This window comes from Petromyzon marinus, chromosome 9 (genome assembly GCF_048934315.1).
Source record: "Petromyzon marinus isolate PM22_M1 ecotype Great Lakes invasive population chromosome 9, UKy_Petmar_22M1.pri1.0, whole genome shotgun sequence".
Lineage (NCBI taxonomy): Eukaryota > Metazoa > Chordata > Hyperoartia > Petromyzontiformes > Petromyzontidae > Petromyzon > Petromyzon marinus.
This window is the reverse complement of record NC_133675.1, coordinates 14912199-14929698: the sequence shown is the minus strand read 5'-3', so window position 1 is coordinate 14929698 and position 17500 is coordinate 14912199. Positions and strand designations below refer to the sequence as shown.

The 17500-nt window shown below is 47.4% G+C and overlaps 2 protein-coding genes across 3 annotated transcripts in view; one reads left to right on the top strand and one right to left on the bottom strand.

The window, feature by feature from the left end:
- Positions 1 to 599: 599 nt before the first annotated feature.
- HPS6 (HPS6 biogenesis of lysosomal organelles complex 2 subunit 3) lies at positions 600 to 6857 on the bottom strand. The gene has a single exon (XM_032950345.2). The coding sequence runs from the start codon at positions 4927 to 4929 to the stop codon at positions 1960 to 1962; it is 2970 nt and encodes a 989-aa protein (XP_032806236.2). The 5' UTR covers positions 4930 to 6857; the 3' UTR covers positions 600 to 1959.
- Positions 6858 to 10976: 4119 nt separating this feature from the next.
- ARMH3 (armadillo like helical domain containing 3) overlaps positions 10977 to 17500 on the top strand; it is a 110781-nt gene continuing 104257 nt past the window's right edge. For both annotated transcript variants that reach the window (XM_032950348.2, XM_032950346.2), the window contains exons 1-3: positions 10977 to 11270; positions 16516 to 16651; positions 17333 to 17389. In XM_032950348.2, the coding sequence (XP_032806239.1) occupies positions 16550 to 16651; positions 17333 to 17389 (159 nt within the window). In that variant the 5' untranslated portion in view covers positions 10977 to 11270; positions 16516 to 16549. The remainder of the gene's footprint in view (positions 11271 to 16515; positions 16652 to 17332; positions 17390 to 17500) is intronic.

Below are 17500 nucleotides of genomic sequence, written 5' to 3'. Positions count from 1 at the left end.
CACGTTTTCTTTTTTGGAAACATTGGTACTCTACTTTTCGTTATTCAATTTAGCTTTCCAAAGAAACTCGGCCATATCAGCACAAACTATTTTTGGCACCACGAATTTGTTCCTTTCTTAAATTTTTTAAGATTAAATCCAATTATAGGAAAACATTTAAATGGATATCAGTGTGTGAAAATATCAACCGAGCTATTTTTATAAAAGCAAATCTTGCACGCAATTTTCCTGTGCATCGGATTGCCATTAAGCTAATATAAAAAAAAATCACGGACATCAACACTTATCTTACGTAAAGATGTTATTTTAATAATCATCGCTGCTTCCTGCACATCAGAAGGCGTGGAAACTCTGAGCAACTCGTACATTCCCACCCCCTGTAGAAAATCCACACGCAAGTGAGAGACCATTGAGCCATGTCTTGTCCGTGCCTCCTGCCAGGGCCACAGGGGGGTCTCGAGGGGATTCCCGCAGACGGATTTTCATGCCACAATGATTGCCCCCCATGGTGACATTCAATCAAATCTGCTTATTTGTGGGTGCTACCTTGGAAAATTGGAAGTGTTGTGCAGTGACGTGGTCACGAAAGAAGAAGCGGCGGGAGTTCACGTATTTAATCAAACATTCATGCGGACAATTGTTTAAGCGAAAAGAACTTGAAAATCGAAAAAAGTAAAAACATTTCTGAAAAAGGAAATAGTAGTAGTCGTTACCTTCTGCTTCATTTTAAAATAATTTTATATGACAATACAGCATCTGTTCAGACAACCCGAACATACATTCCACAATCTTAGACAGTTGTGCTTCATCTAAATCGTGTTGCCTTGTAGAGCAACTAGGTACACACCCACTGTTATATATCGGATGTGGCTGGCATAGAATCTGCCTTGCTGGCAACATTTAGACGGGTCACATTCATCTGGAACATTGAGTCCCCTCGAGTATGCGTGGCTAACGGATCCCATACTTTTAGTGCCACGCACCGAACCATACATTCATGTTCATATAAATACTGACACTTTGTACCAGAAAATAAATAACTATTATTGGTTTTGCTGATGTGGCATTATTAGCTGAAATACTTAGTGTTGTTATTTTGCTTGCAACGGATTGTTTTGCTTTTTGTAACCACCATGGCAAGCTAATGCAATGGCAATAATTTACATCTTTACAATAATTTACTTTATATTAACAAACAAATATTAACAAAGATTACTTCGAACCAAATAGCACTGCACACCCAATTTGAACAATGTTAAGGTGGACCACAATGAGTCACGAACATTGGGCTGCTGTGTATATTTGAAAAGATTAGCATGGTCGAATTACTGCACTGTAGTTCCTACATTTGATACAGAACCAATAGTGAAACTGAACGCCATGGCCTGTGGCAATGGTTATTATGTATATTTGCAACAAACTTAAAATAAATTAATCACGATTGTTCATCAAATACAATATGCACTGCTACAACCTTACAATCTTAAGAGAACAGCACTTTTGCTCATTTATAACAGAAAATAAACAGCAAAGGAAAGAACGTTTAAATATTACCGCATGCAAAAAAATGGTGCAATTTAGGCATCATGCAAAGTGACCGATTTGAGGCAGCTTTTCGCAACATGAAGACAAGGCGAGACAGGCCACTTCTCCTGAGACCCCAATTAAACATGCCCTCAGTAACACAAGGCTGGCAAACTTCAGTCGCCGTAATTCAGGCACAATGTGAATGAATATGCAATGCAGCAACAAGCACTTCAAAGTTTAAAACCTATTCAAGTATCTCCACCTCTTAATGGAGTGGTGCCCCCCTCTCTCTCTCTCTCGAGAGAAAACCCACTTCCAGAAGTGCTGTGCCACCAATGCATGCGCACCGGCAATGTCACGAGGTATATTCCTTAAATGTTCTTTTCAAATCAAACTTTGTACCGTCGCTCTGCAACTAAAAGAACCACGCCGTCACATCTCAAACCGTGCGCTCTCCTTGAGCAGCAGCCGCGTCAAAAGTGGTCGCAGGAGCTCTATGGTGATCTGCGCGTCTCTCCGACCGAAGGGCTGCGCCTCGTCGTGCGAGTTGGGCAAATTGTGCAGCACCGTGGCCAGCACGTCCGTAGCGGTCATGCTGTCCGGGCACAACTCCCACACTTTGCCCACGTACGGGTCCAGCCCCCGGCTGCAGGTGAACGCATCGAGGAAGGTGGTGAACACCTGGGCCTGCAGCATTTGGTTGTCGATGCGGTACCGGCTGGCGGCCGCCACAGCCTGCTGCCACATGCCCATGCTAAGCAGCAGCTGGATGGCCTGCGCTGCGTCCTCCGGCGAGCCTCTGCACAGCAGCTCGGTGCGGATGAACGCCGCTTCTTCGCCGCCGCCGCCGCCGCCTTTGCTCTCCGGCAGCACGAACAGCGCTCGCAGGTGCGGAGGTGTGGCGGCACTGTCGGCCGACAGACGTGACCTGGGCACCGCTCGCTGACTTTCCTGCGCCGCTCCCACAAAGGGAAGCAGATCCTCGGGCCGGTGTTGGTACAGCGCCACGCAGAGCTGCTCGTAGACGGGTGGCACGCAGTCCCGGTCCGTGTTCTCCTGCATCACGCACCGCCAGGATTCGTTTGTCCCTCCTCCAGCTGCTCCTGCTGCTGCCGCTCCATCATTATTGGGCCCCAGGATGTCCCAAACTGCTGACAGAGTTTCACTCAGGAATGTGTCAAGGAGACTCTGGAATCGCTGAGGTGTGCCCATGTCCCTGCCCTGCAGCAGCCTGGATACCTCCTCTTTGATGAACTCGGCGTATTGAATTTCTGCTTCATCATCCACAACAAATGTACGCTTGATTTGTTCAATTTTTACATAGCTTTCGATCAAAGGCTTCAGTGCATTTTCCAGATTCACAGAAAAGGGTGCGGCCTGTGAATTGGTATTTTTGGGACACACGGCATGGGAAAGGATGGCCACAACAGAAGCAGCTCCTTTTCCAGCGCCACCTTGTTTCAGCTGCTCCGGTGTAATTTTGTTGCCAGTCAAACTTCGTTTCTGGTAGTAACTGCAGGCCTCTTCATAGACCCAAGCAGATAAAACGTCCTGTGGTCTCAAGCTGCCACTGCCGTGCGATCGTGCTGGCTCTGTGTCAACTCGGTAAATTCCTTTTTCAGTCAGAAAACGAAACTCATCCTCGTCCCTGTCCGACATGATGCTCAAGATGCAAACGCCGCCCTTTATTTTCCTTATCAGATGCCCACTCCGAGTGTCGAACATTTCCACGTCCCTATCGGAGGCAACGGCCAATGCGTTTTTGACAGCCAGCATGTCCAAACGCGAGCCGCGCCGCAACAGATCGCAGCGGCACAACACGCGGCACGCCCCGTCGCGCTCCACACGCCACAGCCGGCCGTCGGAGAGGCCCAGCAGCAAGCCCCCTCCGCGGCAAGCGGTGTGCGCCACGATGGGCTCGCCGGTGGGCGGCGGGCTCGCGCACCCCAGCGCCAGGCCCTTGAAATCGGCGTCCGAGTCCGGGCGCCTTGCGCAGACGACGCCGCCGCGGCGCAGGGCCACCGCCGACACGGTGCCATCGCGCGGCGACCACAGCGGCAGCAGCGACTGCAGCGGCGTGGGGTTCCGCTGGAAGGGCACGAGGTGCACCACGTCCGCCGACGGCACCACGTGCAAGGTGGGACAGCCGTGGAGCAGCACCTGCACGCCTCCCAGCGTGGCGGGGCCGCCGCCGCCGGTGGCCTGCGACACGGCCCGCCTGCACACGCAGTGGCGCAGCAGCAGGTCCCTGCTGGAGCGCGGCGCGGAAGAGGAGCGGGACTCGCACCACAGCAGGCACGACGAGAAAGCGGCCGCCGACAGCACCCTGGCACGAGGGCTGATGCACAGGTCGGCACGTCCTGCCGGTGACATCTCGTGCCGCTGCCGCCGCACGTCGCTCCTCCAGAAATCCACGCGCCCGCTCTCGAACACCACCGCCACCAGCGCCACAGCAGGAGGGGGCGCCGGCGGCGTCGCCTCCGCGGGCGATTCCTCCTCCTCCGGCTCGGGCGCCGCGTCGGTCGCGGCGGTCCCAGGCGGCGGCAACACGAGCACGTCCACGATAGCGTCCGACACGTTGGCGTACCCAAACCGGTCGGCGTGGTCGAGGCTCACGAGCGCCCGGCCGCTACGGGCCATGGCGAACGAGCGCCCACAGCGAACCTTGGCCAGGACGCCAGCGGACAGAATCTGCTCGAGCGGCCCCAAATCGTCCACCTCGCACACCGTGTCCAGCGCGTCCAGGTCGCACACCGTGTCCAGCGCGTCCAGGTCGCACACCGTGTCCAGCGCGTCCAGGTCGCACACCGTGTCCACCTCGTCCAGTCCCCACGCCCCATCCGGCGCGTTGGTGTCGTCTCTCCTCAACGCCGTGCCCACCGTGGCAGTGTTGGGCGACTTGCCCATCTTTGCCACTCTCTTGGCCTTCCGCGAGACCTTGTCAACTTTGTTCATCTTCACCACCTCGTCTCTACCCGACGCCTTGCCTCCCTCGTTTGTCTTCTTTAGCACGTCGTTCGCACGCAACGCCTTGGCCCCATCTTCCACCTCGCTCGCACACAAAGCCTCGCCTCTCTTATCCATCTTTAACGCCTTGTACAAGTCCAACGCCACGTTTCCATTTCCCACCTTTAACGTCTCGCCAGCGCCAAATGCTCCACCTCCATTTGCCATCATCAACACCTTGTTCCCACCGTTTCCATTGTCCACCTTGAACGACTTCCCCGCACCCGACGCTTTGTCTCTGCTGTCCACCTTCGCCGTCGCCCTGTCAACGCCCGATGCTCCACCTCCATCGTTCACCTCCAACAGCGCGTCCACACCAGACACTCTCGCTCCATTGTCCATCTTGAACACTTTGTATTCGCCCTCCGCCGTCAACACCTCGCCTCCACTGTCCATCGTCAAACCACGGCGTCAACCTTCCAACTTTTACCAGTTGTCCACCTCGCTCATCACCTCGCCGCATCCACGACGCCTCGTCACCTCGTCGGCCGATTGTCCATCTCTCGTCGTCCCCCCGCAACGTCCACGCGGGCACCTCCTGTCCCGAGCGGATGGGCGCTGCTGGACAAGTTAGCGAGCGCCTATTGAGTCCATGTGTGTGTGTAAGTGTGAAGTTAGCGAGTGCCTATTGAGTCCATGTGTGTGTGTAAGTGTGAAGTTAGCGAGCGCCTATTAAGTCCATGTGTGTGAAGTTAGCGAGCGCCTATTGAGTCCATGTGTGTGAAGTTAGCGAGCGCCTATTAAGTCCATGTGTGAAGTTAGCGAGCGCCTATTAAGTCCATGTGTGTGTGTAAGTGTGAAGTTAGCGAGCGCCTATTAAGTCCGTGTGTGTGAAGTTAGCGAGCGCCTATTGAGTCCCTGTGTGTTAAGTTAGCGAGTGCCTATTGAGTCCATGTGTGTGAAGTTAGCGAGCGCCTATTGAGTCCATGTGTGTTAAGTTAGCGAGTGCCTATTGAGTCCATGTGTGTGAAGTTAGCGAATGCCTATTGAGTCCCTGTGTGTGTGTGTAAGTGTGAAGTTAGCGAGTGCCTATTGAGTCCCTGTGTGTGAAGTTAGCGAGCGCCTATTGAGTCCATGTGTGTTAAGTTAGCGAATGCCTATTGAGTCCCTGTGTGTGTGTGTAAGTGTGAAGTTAGCGAGTGCCTATTGAGTCCCTGTGTGTGAAGTTAGCGAGCGCCTATTGAGTCCATGTGTGTGTGTGTAAGTGTGAAGTTAGCGAGCGCCTATTAAGTCCATGTGTGTGAAGTTAGCGAGCGCCTATTGAGTCCCTGTGTGTTAAGTTAGCGAGTGCCTATTGAGTCCATGTGTGTGAAGCTAGCGAGCGCCTATTGAGTCCATGTGTGTTAAGTTAGCGAGTGCCTATTGAGTCCATGTGTGTGAAGTTAGCGAGCGCCTATTGAGTCCATGTGTGTGTGTGTGAAGTTAGCGAGCGCCTATTGAGTCCATGTGTGTGTGTAAGTGTGAAGTTAGCGAGCGCCTATTGAGTCCATGTGTGTGTGTAAGTGTGAAGTTAGCGAGCGCCTATTGAGTCCATGTGTGTGTGTAAGTGTGAAGTTAACGAACGCCTATAACAACAACAACCCCGTGTGAGTGTGACGAGAGAGCGAGTCTCCTACTAACGCCGTGATGATGTGAGAGTCAGCGAGCTGCTAGCGAGCTCCGATTGCTTCTGCTGCTGATGATGATGTTGCTGATGATGTTGCTGATGATGTTGTTGTTGCTGCTGATGATGTTGCTGTTGCTGATGATGTTGTTGTTGCTGCTTTTGTTGCCATCGTTAATCCGCGACGAGCGGCGTGGAGACAGCGGCGGCAACCTTCTCCTCGTCTTCGCGATGTTGACGAAGGCTGCATCAGCTGGGAGGAAGAGGAGGAGGAGGCGAGGGGGACCGCGGCAAATTTGCGTGGAAGGGAAGTTGCGGGCAAAGTTTGTATGACATTCACAACCCCCCCAACCCACCCCCCGCTGTCTGAGCAGCGGCGATGTCGCTGTGCGCTTCTTCTCTCACGCTCGCCCCAGCACTCGGACATCATTCCCCGGCACTCTCGAATGTTTTGCACCGATCTTAATTGGCAGGCGAATGACACACGCACGGTTGCCGGTCATTAAAACGTCTAAAGGGTGTGCACGACCACGTCCATGGGACATTTTGCTCTGTTGCACGTCTGAAGGGGACGTGATGGATCTCTTCTCCAGCTCGAGCCAATGCGAATGAGCTCTGGGAGTCGGCACGAGTGCGCGAGAGGCATCTGGTGTCGACGGCGGTGTTCGCCGCGGTCCCCGGGCACCGAGCCTCTGGGAGTCACGAGGGAGGCACGAGATGTGGTCACAAGCGAAACTGTTGATGGTGGTGGTGATGATGTTGGTGATGATGGTGGTGGTGATGGTGATGATGGTGTGGTGATGGTGGTGATGATGGTGATGATGATTGTGGTGATGGTGATGGTGATTGTGATGATGGTGATGATGATTGTGGTGATGGTGGTGATGATGGTGGTGATGGTGGTGGTGATGGTGATGATGGTGGTGGTGATGGTGGTGGTGATGGTGATAATGATGGTGATGATGGTGATGATGTTGGTGATGGTGATGATGGTGGTGGTGATGGTGATGATGGTGGTGATGATGATGGTGGTGATGGTGATGATGGTGGTGGTGATGGTGGTGATGATGGTGATGATGATTATGGTGATTGTGATGATGGTGATGATGATTGTGGTGATGGTGGTGATGATGGTGGTGATGATGATGGTGGTGATGGCGGTGATGATGGTGATGATGATTGTGGTGATGGTGATTGTGGTGATGGTGATGATGATTGTGGTGATGGTGGTGGTGATGGTGGTGGTGATGGTGGTGGTGATGATGGTGGTGGTGATGGTGATGATGGTGGTGGTGGTGATGGCGGTGGTGATGGTGATAATGATGGTGATGATGGTGATGATGGTGGTGGTGATGGTGGTGATGATTGTGATGATGGTGGTGATGGTGGTGGTGATGGTGGTGGTGATGGTGATGGTGGTGGTGATGGTGGTGGTGATGGTGATGATGGTAGTGATCATGGTGGTGATGATGATGGTGGTGATGGTGATGATGGTGGTGATGGTGGTGGTGATGATAGTGATGGTGGTGGTGATGATGGTGATGATGATGGTGGTGATGGTGGTGGTGGTGATGATGGTGATGATGGTGGTGGTGATGGTGGTGGTGATGGTGGTGGTGGTGATGGTGGTGGTGGTAGTGATGATGGTGGTGATGGTGGTGGTAATGGTGGTGGTGATGATGATGGTGGTGGTGATGGCGGTGGTGATGGTGATGATGATGGTGGTGATGATGGTGATGATGATGGTGGTGATGAAGATGGTGATGATGATGGTGATGCTAGTGGTGATGATGGTGATAGTGATGATGATGGTGATAGTGATGATGGTGATAGTGATGGTGATAGTGATGATGGTGATAGTGGTGATAGTGATTATGGTGATAGTGATGATGGTGATAGTGGTGATAGTGATGATGGTGATAGTGATGATGGCGATAGTGATGGTAATAGTGATGATGGTGGTAATGATAGTGATGGTGATGATAGTGATGATGGTGATAGTGGTGATAGTGATGATGGTGATAGTGGTGATAGTGATGATGGTGATAGTGATTATGGTGATAGTGATGATGGTAATAGTGGTGATGGTGATAGTGGTGATAGTGATGATGGTGGTGATGCTACTGATGACGATAGTGAATGTGGTGATGGTGATAGTGATGATGGCGATAGTGATGATGAATTAATTGATGTGTCCATTCAACTATATGTGTAGGCGCATTTAATGACAATACAAAAACTTTATATACCAATGAGCTTTCGTTCCCTAAACGAGTTTCTCTCAGGAGTTACCCAGTGAAAACTGGAACCTAATTAGCGACCCATTACAAAATGTGTGCTGGGTTGCACTGCTGTAGTCACGAAATGGCAGGTGATGCAAGTTGTGATGGAGATGATAAGAATGTTAGCCGCTTATTTTGTGAATGTATTGCTATTTTATTGTGGTGATCGTGATGTTATGTTAGCATTGGTAAAGTGGGTCAGGTAATATCTGATTGTAACGATATTATGACGATGTTATTGGTCGTGATGTGATGAGGGTTATTATGATGGTAGTCTAAGCTATAATTATGCTGTTTTTGATAACAGTGACAATGGAGCTGGTGATCATGTACAATTGCCGTGGTTATTTTGATGATTTGATGATGAAACACGCGTTTAGATTATTTAGCTGCCATACATTTCCACGTAATAAGCCATTTCGTTGACCTGTCATTTGTCGCAAGGTCGCATCTGATAAATAACTAATTGCTCAGTTGACTTTACCTGTTAAAATAAATATTGTGTATTTATAGTTATTTGCTTACCTGTCATATACTTTGCATTCCCATTGCTTTATTTATTTTAACTTTCTGACCCTCCCCTACTGGAGATTGTGAAAAATAGCATCAAAGCTAATCGGATTTCTCCAGGATAAATACAAATTCTCATTCTGATGGTAATAGTGGTTGGTGGTGGTGGTGCTGCCCTCACCCCCCGGGGGTGTTGTTTACACGGCGTCACGTGGGCTTGGAGTCGTAACAGATGTGCCCTAGAACGTTCCCCATGACCATTTAGCCAGAGTCTTGCCCACTATCTCTTGCCCACTATCTTAGCCGGGATGCTGATGATCACAACTTAAAGGGCAACCCTGGTACATCGGTTGACCCGTGCAGCACACCGCTCCTTCTGCCAATTATTGAATTGGTACACCAATTAACACGCATGGTCGCAGCATCTGCTGACATTTACAGATTTTGCAAGAGGAAACCTGCCTATTTGTTCACCCGTGTTGGCAGTATACTTCTGAATAAAACTAATTTCACGATTTAAAATAAACGTCAGTGTCCTGTACCTTCACTCGAAGTGTGAACTGGCTCAGTTTTTGCTGCGCTGCACTTAGGAAGTCTTAAATAATGAGTATTTTGTTCTGAAAATTGACAGCACCACGCAATATAGTAATCTATTATGGACATCAAATAATTAACATTCAAGTTCTTTACGGCCATAACCCATTGAGCTACAATGCTTTACGGACAATACTGCCGACGTATGATCTTGCGGGTTAAACATTCGTTGTAATTGGCAACGCTAAATTGCATAGGCTATCGTTGCCATGTTTGGTTTCGGGATGAATGCGGCTGTATCCAGAGCTTGCGATTAAACATTGAGAGCTTGGACTATGAAGATAAAGCAAATGAGAATTAAACGGGGAACCTCGCCCAATGGAGTTAACAATTGTACTCAAACGCAGCTGCGTTCACGATGGTGGGCCCCGGTCACCATCTGCCATGGTGAGTATCTTGTAAAGCAAACGCATTAAGACTGGACTCTCATTTAGCTAGCTGGTTAATAAGTCTATAATCACTGTCAATATTAGGTTTCAGCTTAGAGAGACTGACAAAACTAACACAATGGGATGTATTTTTTGTTTACACATTTTAAGCAAAAAATTGGTTGGGCGGTTGTGTTAAAGATTAATACCAGATAATATATCATCTTCATAGATGGATACTGTATTCAAATTCACTGCCATCTTTTGCATCAATCACCACATTGGGGGATTGTGTTAAAAACCACTTCGGCATTTCCTGTAAACAGCTTTTTTTTGCCTCGTCTCAAAACCAGAGGACACCATAAAAAAGGGAAAAACCTATTCTCTTATCAGAGTATGTTTTTTGTTTGCATTCTGACCACAAGTATTGTGGTTAATGCAGACATGATTCCTTGTAAAAGGTTTCAGTTTGGTGTATTAACATCTTAACACCTGTTTTGTTGCCAGAAAAAAGGGGAAAACCTATTCTCATATTTTGGTCCTGGCAAAGGAGGTCCCATGATGGAGGAATCACTGAAACGAATTCCTTTCTAAATATCACAGCTATGTGCTCGGTAGATTCCCGTTTAGTCGAGTATTGGATCGTTAAAAACCCGTCGATTCCCGTTCCAGTATTGCTTCTCCGCTCAAAGCCACGCCCTTTTGACTCCAAATATGGGGCCTAAAACATGAAACATTTATCATTCATTCTGTCGCGAGTTCATTCATCCCCCTGACAGGGCTCCCGCACGCTTTTAATCCGCGTCACGTGACGGGGGTGGGGGCTGGCTGAGAGTGGGCGGGGTTGAGGGCTGAGAGTGGGCGGAGGGTGAGAGGGGGGGGCGGCTCGCTGAAAGTGGGCGGGGCGTCGGAGTTGAGAGTGGGCGGAGGGTGAGAGCGGGGGGGGCGGTTCGCTGAGAGTGGGCGGGGCGTCGGAGTTGAGAGTGGGCGGAGGGTGAGAGCGGGGGTTGGGGGCTGGCTGAGAGAGGGCGGGAGGGTGGGGGATAAGAGTGGGCGGGGGAAGAGACCCGGAAGTGTCGCACCGCGAGAGAGCGGAAGTGGTGCGCGTCAGTGGCGCGCGCGAGGCCCAGCTCGATCAGGGGGAGCGCGCGAGACCCCCCTTTACAGGCCCCCCCCCCACTCCACCCTCGCCCCCCACCAACCCCCACCGCCTCTCTGTGCCCCCACAGCCTCGAGACCCTCCCCCCCCTTCTCTCTCCCCCCCCCTTCTCATTGCAGCGACAGCGCCCCGCCCCTCACTCACTCACTCGCCCGCCCCGCCCCCCTCTCTGACCCCACTGCGACCCCGCTCTGACACCGTCCGTCAGCGACTGTACCCAGGTGAGTGACGGTCGCCTCGCTCTTGATGCGTCGTTGGCGTGCTTTTGACACGGACGAATGTGCGCCAACCGGTCCTGGGCCTCCCCTAGTTGCCTGGTTCGCTGCGTACACATCATCTTTGGGGAGACAAAGGCGGCCGGGCGTGGTGCTGGCCACTCACTCCCCTCGTGCGCCGTGGCGGCCTTCATTGGAGCTGCTCGTTCACAGCACTTGCCACCAAAAGTCTATTGCGGCTATACGGGAGGATATTTGCCTTTTGGAGTACTGTACAGTACTGTGGCGCATCTGCCAGTCATTCGGTTCACCCATACACGTGGGGTCTGTTTCGTGAACTGCCAGCGAAAAAGTGCACTGAGTGGCGGATGGCGCCTGTTGTTTTCGTGGAGGGGGGGTGGTACTGTTGTTTAAAGTCGAAGCGGCCGCCCTGGTCACGCGAGCACGTTGGCGGAGCTGTGGGGGTGTTGAGGCCGGCATTAGGAACAGGTTTGGGTTTAGTGAGACGAGTGTTTGGAATTTGGCAAGTGGACAGGACAGCCATCCTGGATGCTGGCAGAAGAGGGCAAGTTGGTGAACGTGTTGCAGGACACGGGGCACGGTTACGGTGCTTGCAGCAGATGATTTGGGCAGCTCCCCGATACAGGGCAGGGCGCATGGGTTGCAGTTGACAAGAGAGCCTGGGTCACTTGACAAGGCATGGGTTCGTCTTGCTTACAGGCCATATGCTGATAGTATAGGGCACGTTCATGGTACGCGCACCAAAAATAGCATCAATTATGAATTATGATATTGACTGAAAAATGTACGTGTTACGTTAACAGGACTTGGTGTTGATACAGTGTATGGTATATGGATTAGTGTGCTGACAGCATTGGGCATTGATCAAGGTGCTGACGGCGTATGGAGCATGGTGCATGATCAGGGGTTTGATGCAAAACAAGAGGGCATGGTCGATGCTGACAAAGGACATACAATCTGAGCGAAGGTACAGTAGTACTTAAATAGGGCAGGAAGCGGTAGCCATTGAATAAGAGTGCAATGCAGGGAAAGAAGCGGAGCACAAGGAAGCAGAGCACTAAAACGTGGCAATGGATATGGGCATCATTTAAAATGGTTCTGCTCATTTGAAAAGTGGTGATCAATGTTATCGTGGTGGTGGGGGGGGCGAGACAAGGACCTGGGTTATAGCTACAGGAGATGAACACCACCCCACTTCAGACAGGGGTGCACTTTTACTTTCATGCGTATTTCAAACTTGCATACTTGCAGACACCACAATAAAATGTATGCACAGGTTTACTTATAGCCATTACACAAAATCATGTAAAGTTCAGAAAAAAAACCCCCGTGTCACCAACATCACTGATAAGGAAGTCATAAATTGCATATCGTGAGGCAACAATGGACCACAGCCGCACACTGTCCTTATAACAAAGTCAAGTTTCCAGCCCTTGTTAGCTGGTTGCCATTACAGGGTTTTGGCAGTGTTGAGCCCCCATTGCACTGGAAACATTCGTCTTAATGTGTTTGTTGCACAGTTGCATATAAGGGCAGCCATTGCAACAACATGCATTACACATGGATGATTTGGTTGGTGATGGGTGCATCAGACTGGCACTGCGACTGACAGCAGGGCCTCAAAGCGAATGCATTAATTAATTATATGACATTGCAGCCCAGAAAATGACTCCAAACCCTGGCTAAACCGCGAGAGACGACAGCTACATGACATGGCGTTGATCTACCAGTGGATAGATAATTGGTAAAAAAAAAACTTCTTTGAGCATTATTTACAAAATATTTAAGTTACAGTGATTTGAAAATGTTTAAAATGTTATTTAGGACACGATATGGAACGGATATTTGTTCAATAACATGATAGCAGTTCTAATTCAAGGTGTAAACAGTCTGCCATGATACACTTGACTGACGAAGCTGTGGTGAGGCTCATGAAGGGGTATGGTCATCTGTAGTATATTCAGATGTAAAAAATGAATTGCATACTTTTAGAATACAGTACTTTTTTGCATTGCGATGCTTATACATTGGTGTTGCTGTTTTGATGCATTTACAGTGAGGGAAAAAAGTATTTGATCCCCTGCTGATTTTGTACGTTTTCCCACTGACAAAGAATGGATCGGTCTATAATTTTAATGGTAGGTTTATTTGAACAGTGAGAGACAGAATAACAACAAAAAAATCCAGAAAAACGCATGTCAAAAATGTTATAAATTGATTTGCATTTTAATGAGGGAAATAAGTTTTTGACCCCCTCTCAATCAGAAAGATTTCTGGCTCCCAGGTGTCTTTTATACAGGTACGAGCTGAGATTAGGAGCACACTCTTAAAGGGATATGTGCTTTCTTGGTGCGATTATTCGCAAATGGAAGAAACACAAAAGAACTGTCAATCTCCCTCGGCCTGGGGCTCCATGCAAGATCTCACCTCGTGGAGTTGCAATGATCATGAGAACGGTGAGGAATCAGCCCAGAACTACACGGGAGGATCTTGTCAATGATCTCAAGGCAGCTGGGACCATAGTCACCAAGAAAACAATTGGTAACACTACACCGTGAAGGACTGAAATCCTGCAGCGTTTTTGGATTTTGGATTTTTTTCTGGATTTTGTTGTTGTTATTCTGTCTCTCACTGTTCAAATAAACCTACCATTAAAATTATAGACTGATCATTTCTTTGTCAGTGGGCAAACGTACAAAAGCAGCAGGGGATCAAATACTTTTTCCCTCACTGTATTCAATCCCAGGTCTGCTTTGAAAAAGATAATGTCTCAATGGACTCTTGGTGATAAATCAAGGTCATATGCACTATATGACTTTCTCTCGATCCGAATGTGGATTTCTGTAATTGTAGCTTTCTGAATAATGCACAATTACACTTTTTCTAAATAATTGTCATTTTGTCACTGAGACATTGGCATTGTGCAGCGTTAAGTGCAATTACATGGAATTTGCATAATGGTAAATATTGGTGTACAGTATTTCTGGAATACTTTGATTTGCCACATTGAACATTGAGTATTGGTTATGTTCAATCGTGCTTGCAGGTCGAAGGTCATACACAAGGTGTTGTTACATTTTACTGGACCTTTGAATGGGAGTGGTGGAGCCAAGTCCTTTGCGGTATACACGTGCAACATTGCATTAATCTGGAGCCAGATTGTTAAAGAATTATACAGTTTTTGTGTACTCGCTTTAGATGCACACCTGCACCAGGTGTTGCAAGGAAAACGATGAGAAATTATCCGTTGTACAAATACCCGAAGGCTTTGACTGTGCTGAAAAGAATGAGGCGAGATATTTGGCTAACGGATTTATCATTTTTGGGAGTCTACGTAATGCGGCATGTTCATAATTCACATTCTGATTTATTTATTTGAAAAGGCTGGTGGGTTCGATCTTACAAAATTATTTCCTCAACATTGTCCTTATTATTACTATGATCTTGGCATTGGTTTATTTAAAATTAAGTGTTTATGTTAGCATGGCTGATTATCGCATAATGGTTAGCTTTTTTAGAAACAGTTTTTTGTTCTAGTTTGTAAAGGCTTATGTGCATTGTACAAAGGTAAATATTCTTCACAAAATGCAACGAATATTTATAGGTTAAGTCAAAGCGACAATTTGAGTGGCTTGAATGTTTTAAATTTTCTAGCAAATATTGGTAGAGTATTAAGTTTAGTTTAGCTATAAGAATAGGTTTTTCCCCTTTTTTCTGTCAACAAAACAGGTGTTAAGATATTCTTGGTTCTTTCGGTAAAGTCACGAAAGGACCAAGAATATTAATCCCTGCAGTCACGCAAGCTTTAAATAAAAATTTAGGTGTTAAGATGTTAAAACACCAAACTGAAACCTTTTGCAAGGAATCATGTGTGCATTAACCACAATACTTGTGGTGAAAATGCAAACAAAAAACATACTCTGATAATATATGCATTGTCTTTGAAACTGATTGGTCCACACCCGAGACAGCTTTCTTTCGAACCTCGTCTCGCACGGTGTTAGACCAGAGGATGCCAAAAAGCGCCACACAGCACAAAGACAATGCCACTATCAGAGTAATGAGAGCTCGGGGTGAGCAGCTACATCATGAGACCTCCTTTGCCAGTAGCAAAATTTGAGAATAAGTTTCCCCCTTTGTTCTGGCAACAAATCAAGAGTTAAGATGTTAAAACACTAAACTTGAACCTTTTGCAAGGAATCATGTCTGCATTAACCACAATACTTGTGGTCAAAATGCAAACAAAAAACATACTCTGACAGTATATGCATTGTCTTTGAATCTGATTGGTCCACACCAGAGACAGCTTTCTTTCGAGCCTCGTCTCACACGGTGTCAGAGCATGTTTTTTTTGCATTTTCACCACAAGTTTCTGTGGTTAATGCAGACATGATTCCTTGCAAACTGTTTCATTTCGTTGTATTAACATCTTAACACCTGTTTTGTTGCCAGAAAAAAGGGGAAAACCTGTTCTTATATTTTGACACTGGCAAAGGAGGTCCCATGATTTAGTTTAGCTATTGTAGTGAAGTGGTGGCAAAGATTGCATTCTATTGGTGACAAGGGATGAAGTTCTGTAATATATCCCTTTAAATGTAAATTTATTTATTGATATTAGTAAATTATTTATTGATAAGAGTAAATTAATCAATGCTTAAATACATGACTGAAATGTGCTGACATTTTTAGATTAATATGCCACTTGAGTAAAATTAACACTTGTGCATGGGGCTTGTATAGGACGTAACATTTGTGAGGCTTTTTGCTTTCTAAAATTAATTATAAACAATGATAAGCTACAAAACAAGTAAGTGTAAAGTAAAACATTTATATAACACGCATGTGAATGAAGTGTTCACATGCGAATATTATTGTGCCGTGGTTGAAGTTAAACTTATGAGTGTGCCAAATCACAGCATCTATTATTGTTTTCTCTTGTCAGTTATGGCTTACCATGGGAAAGGCTGCTGTAACATTTGGCCACAGCACACTATCCTACCGGTGCTAATCACAATTCTCAATGGTCCTTTGCTGTCATACTACAATACTTATCAAATATGTGCACTGTAGAGTGTAAGCAATGATCGTCCGAAGTACATTCTGGTCTGATTCTGTTACTAGAGTTTATTCATGTGCAAATATGCAAGCAGTGTATACATATATTTGATTACAGGGCTTAGAACATGACAAGTATAATGCAATGGGATCGTGTGTGTGTGTGCCTGCACAGAGCTGTTTGGTCCTGCTGCGCTTGGCCTTCAACCATGGCACAGCCTGAGAAGAAGGCGGGCCTCCTGCGCAAGTCTTCCAGCGCCAAGAAGATGCTCAAGGAGAAGGTGGTGCTCATGTATGACGAGATCTTCAAGGTACTGTGGTGCAGGGAGAGCAAATGGGTAATGTGTGTGGTTGCAGTGGTGGTGATGTATACCTGTTGTCAAATTACCTCAAGCCAGGATAGGTGGATAATGTAGCATTGGAGCCAATGTGGCTTGGCAACAGAGGTATTGTCTGTCGGAGGCAGTACAACAAGTAGGTTTCCAACGGGCTGGGTGGTAGCTGTGTTTGGAGTGCTCGACGAACAGTTGCAAAGTTATGATTTCATATCCCAGTTTGAGGGTCCACTCAGGAATTCATACCTTTGAGGTCAATGAAATGAGTACTACTTTGACATATCACGGAGAGACTTATCGCCTTCAAGATAATGTGGAATTTCCATCACTGGCTTAGAATCACCAAAGGTCCTGAGACACTTGAGATTTTTTTTGACTTTCTTTGAGTTTTATCCAGGCAGTTTGTTGCCCGATACATATATAAGTTAAAAAGGAATAATAATATTTAAGAACAGTGTTCCATGACTCACTACCATTTGTGGATCTTTGAATATGTTTATTTATAGTGTTGCAATGTAATGATTTTCAGTGGTGAGACAATATTTAGAAAACATTGTAAAGTATGCTGCAACAGTTACTGTGAGTTGGTCTGATTATAATGACATTGCTAAGTAATACAGTGGTCAGTATGATCTTGTTTATTTTTTGTTACCTTAGACTGAGGATCCAGCTCAGAATAATCCTCGATTCTGGGAGGAGCTCTTCTTAATGAAGGTGAGATATACATTTTTGCGCACATCCCTGTATGCCATGTAAGCATTGTGAAATTTGATAAAATACCATACTTTGCATTCACCCAGGGAAACTTGCACTGACAAATGTCAT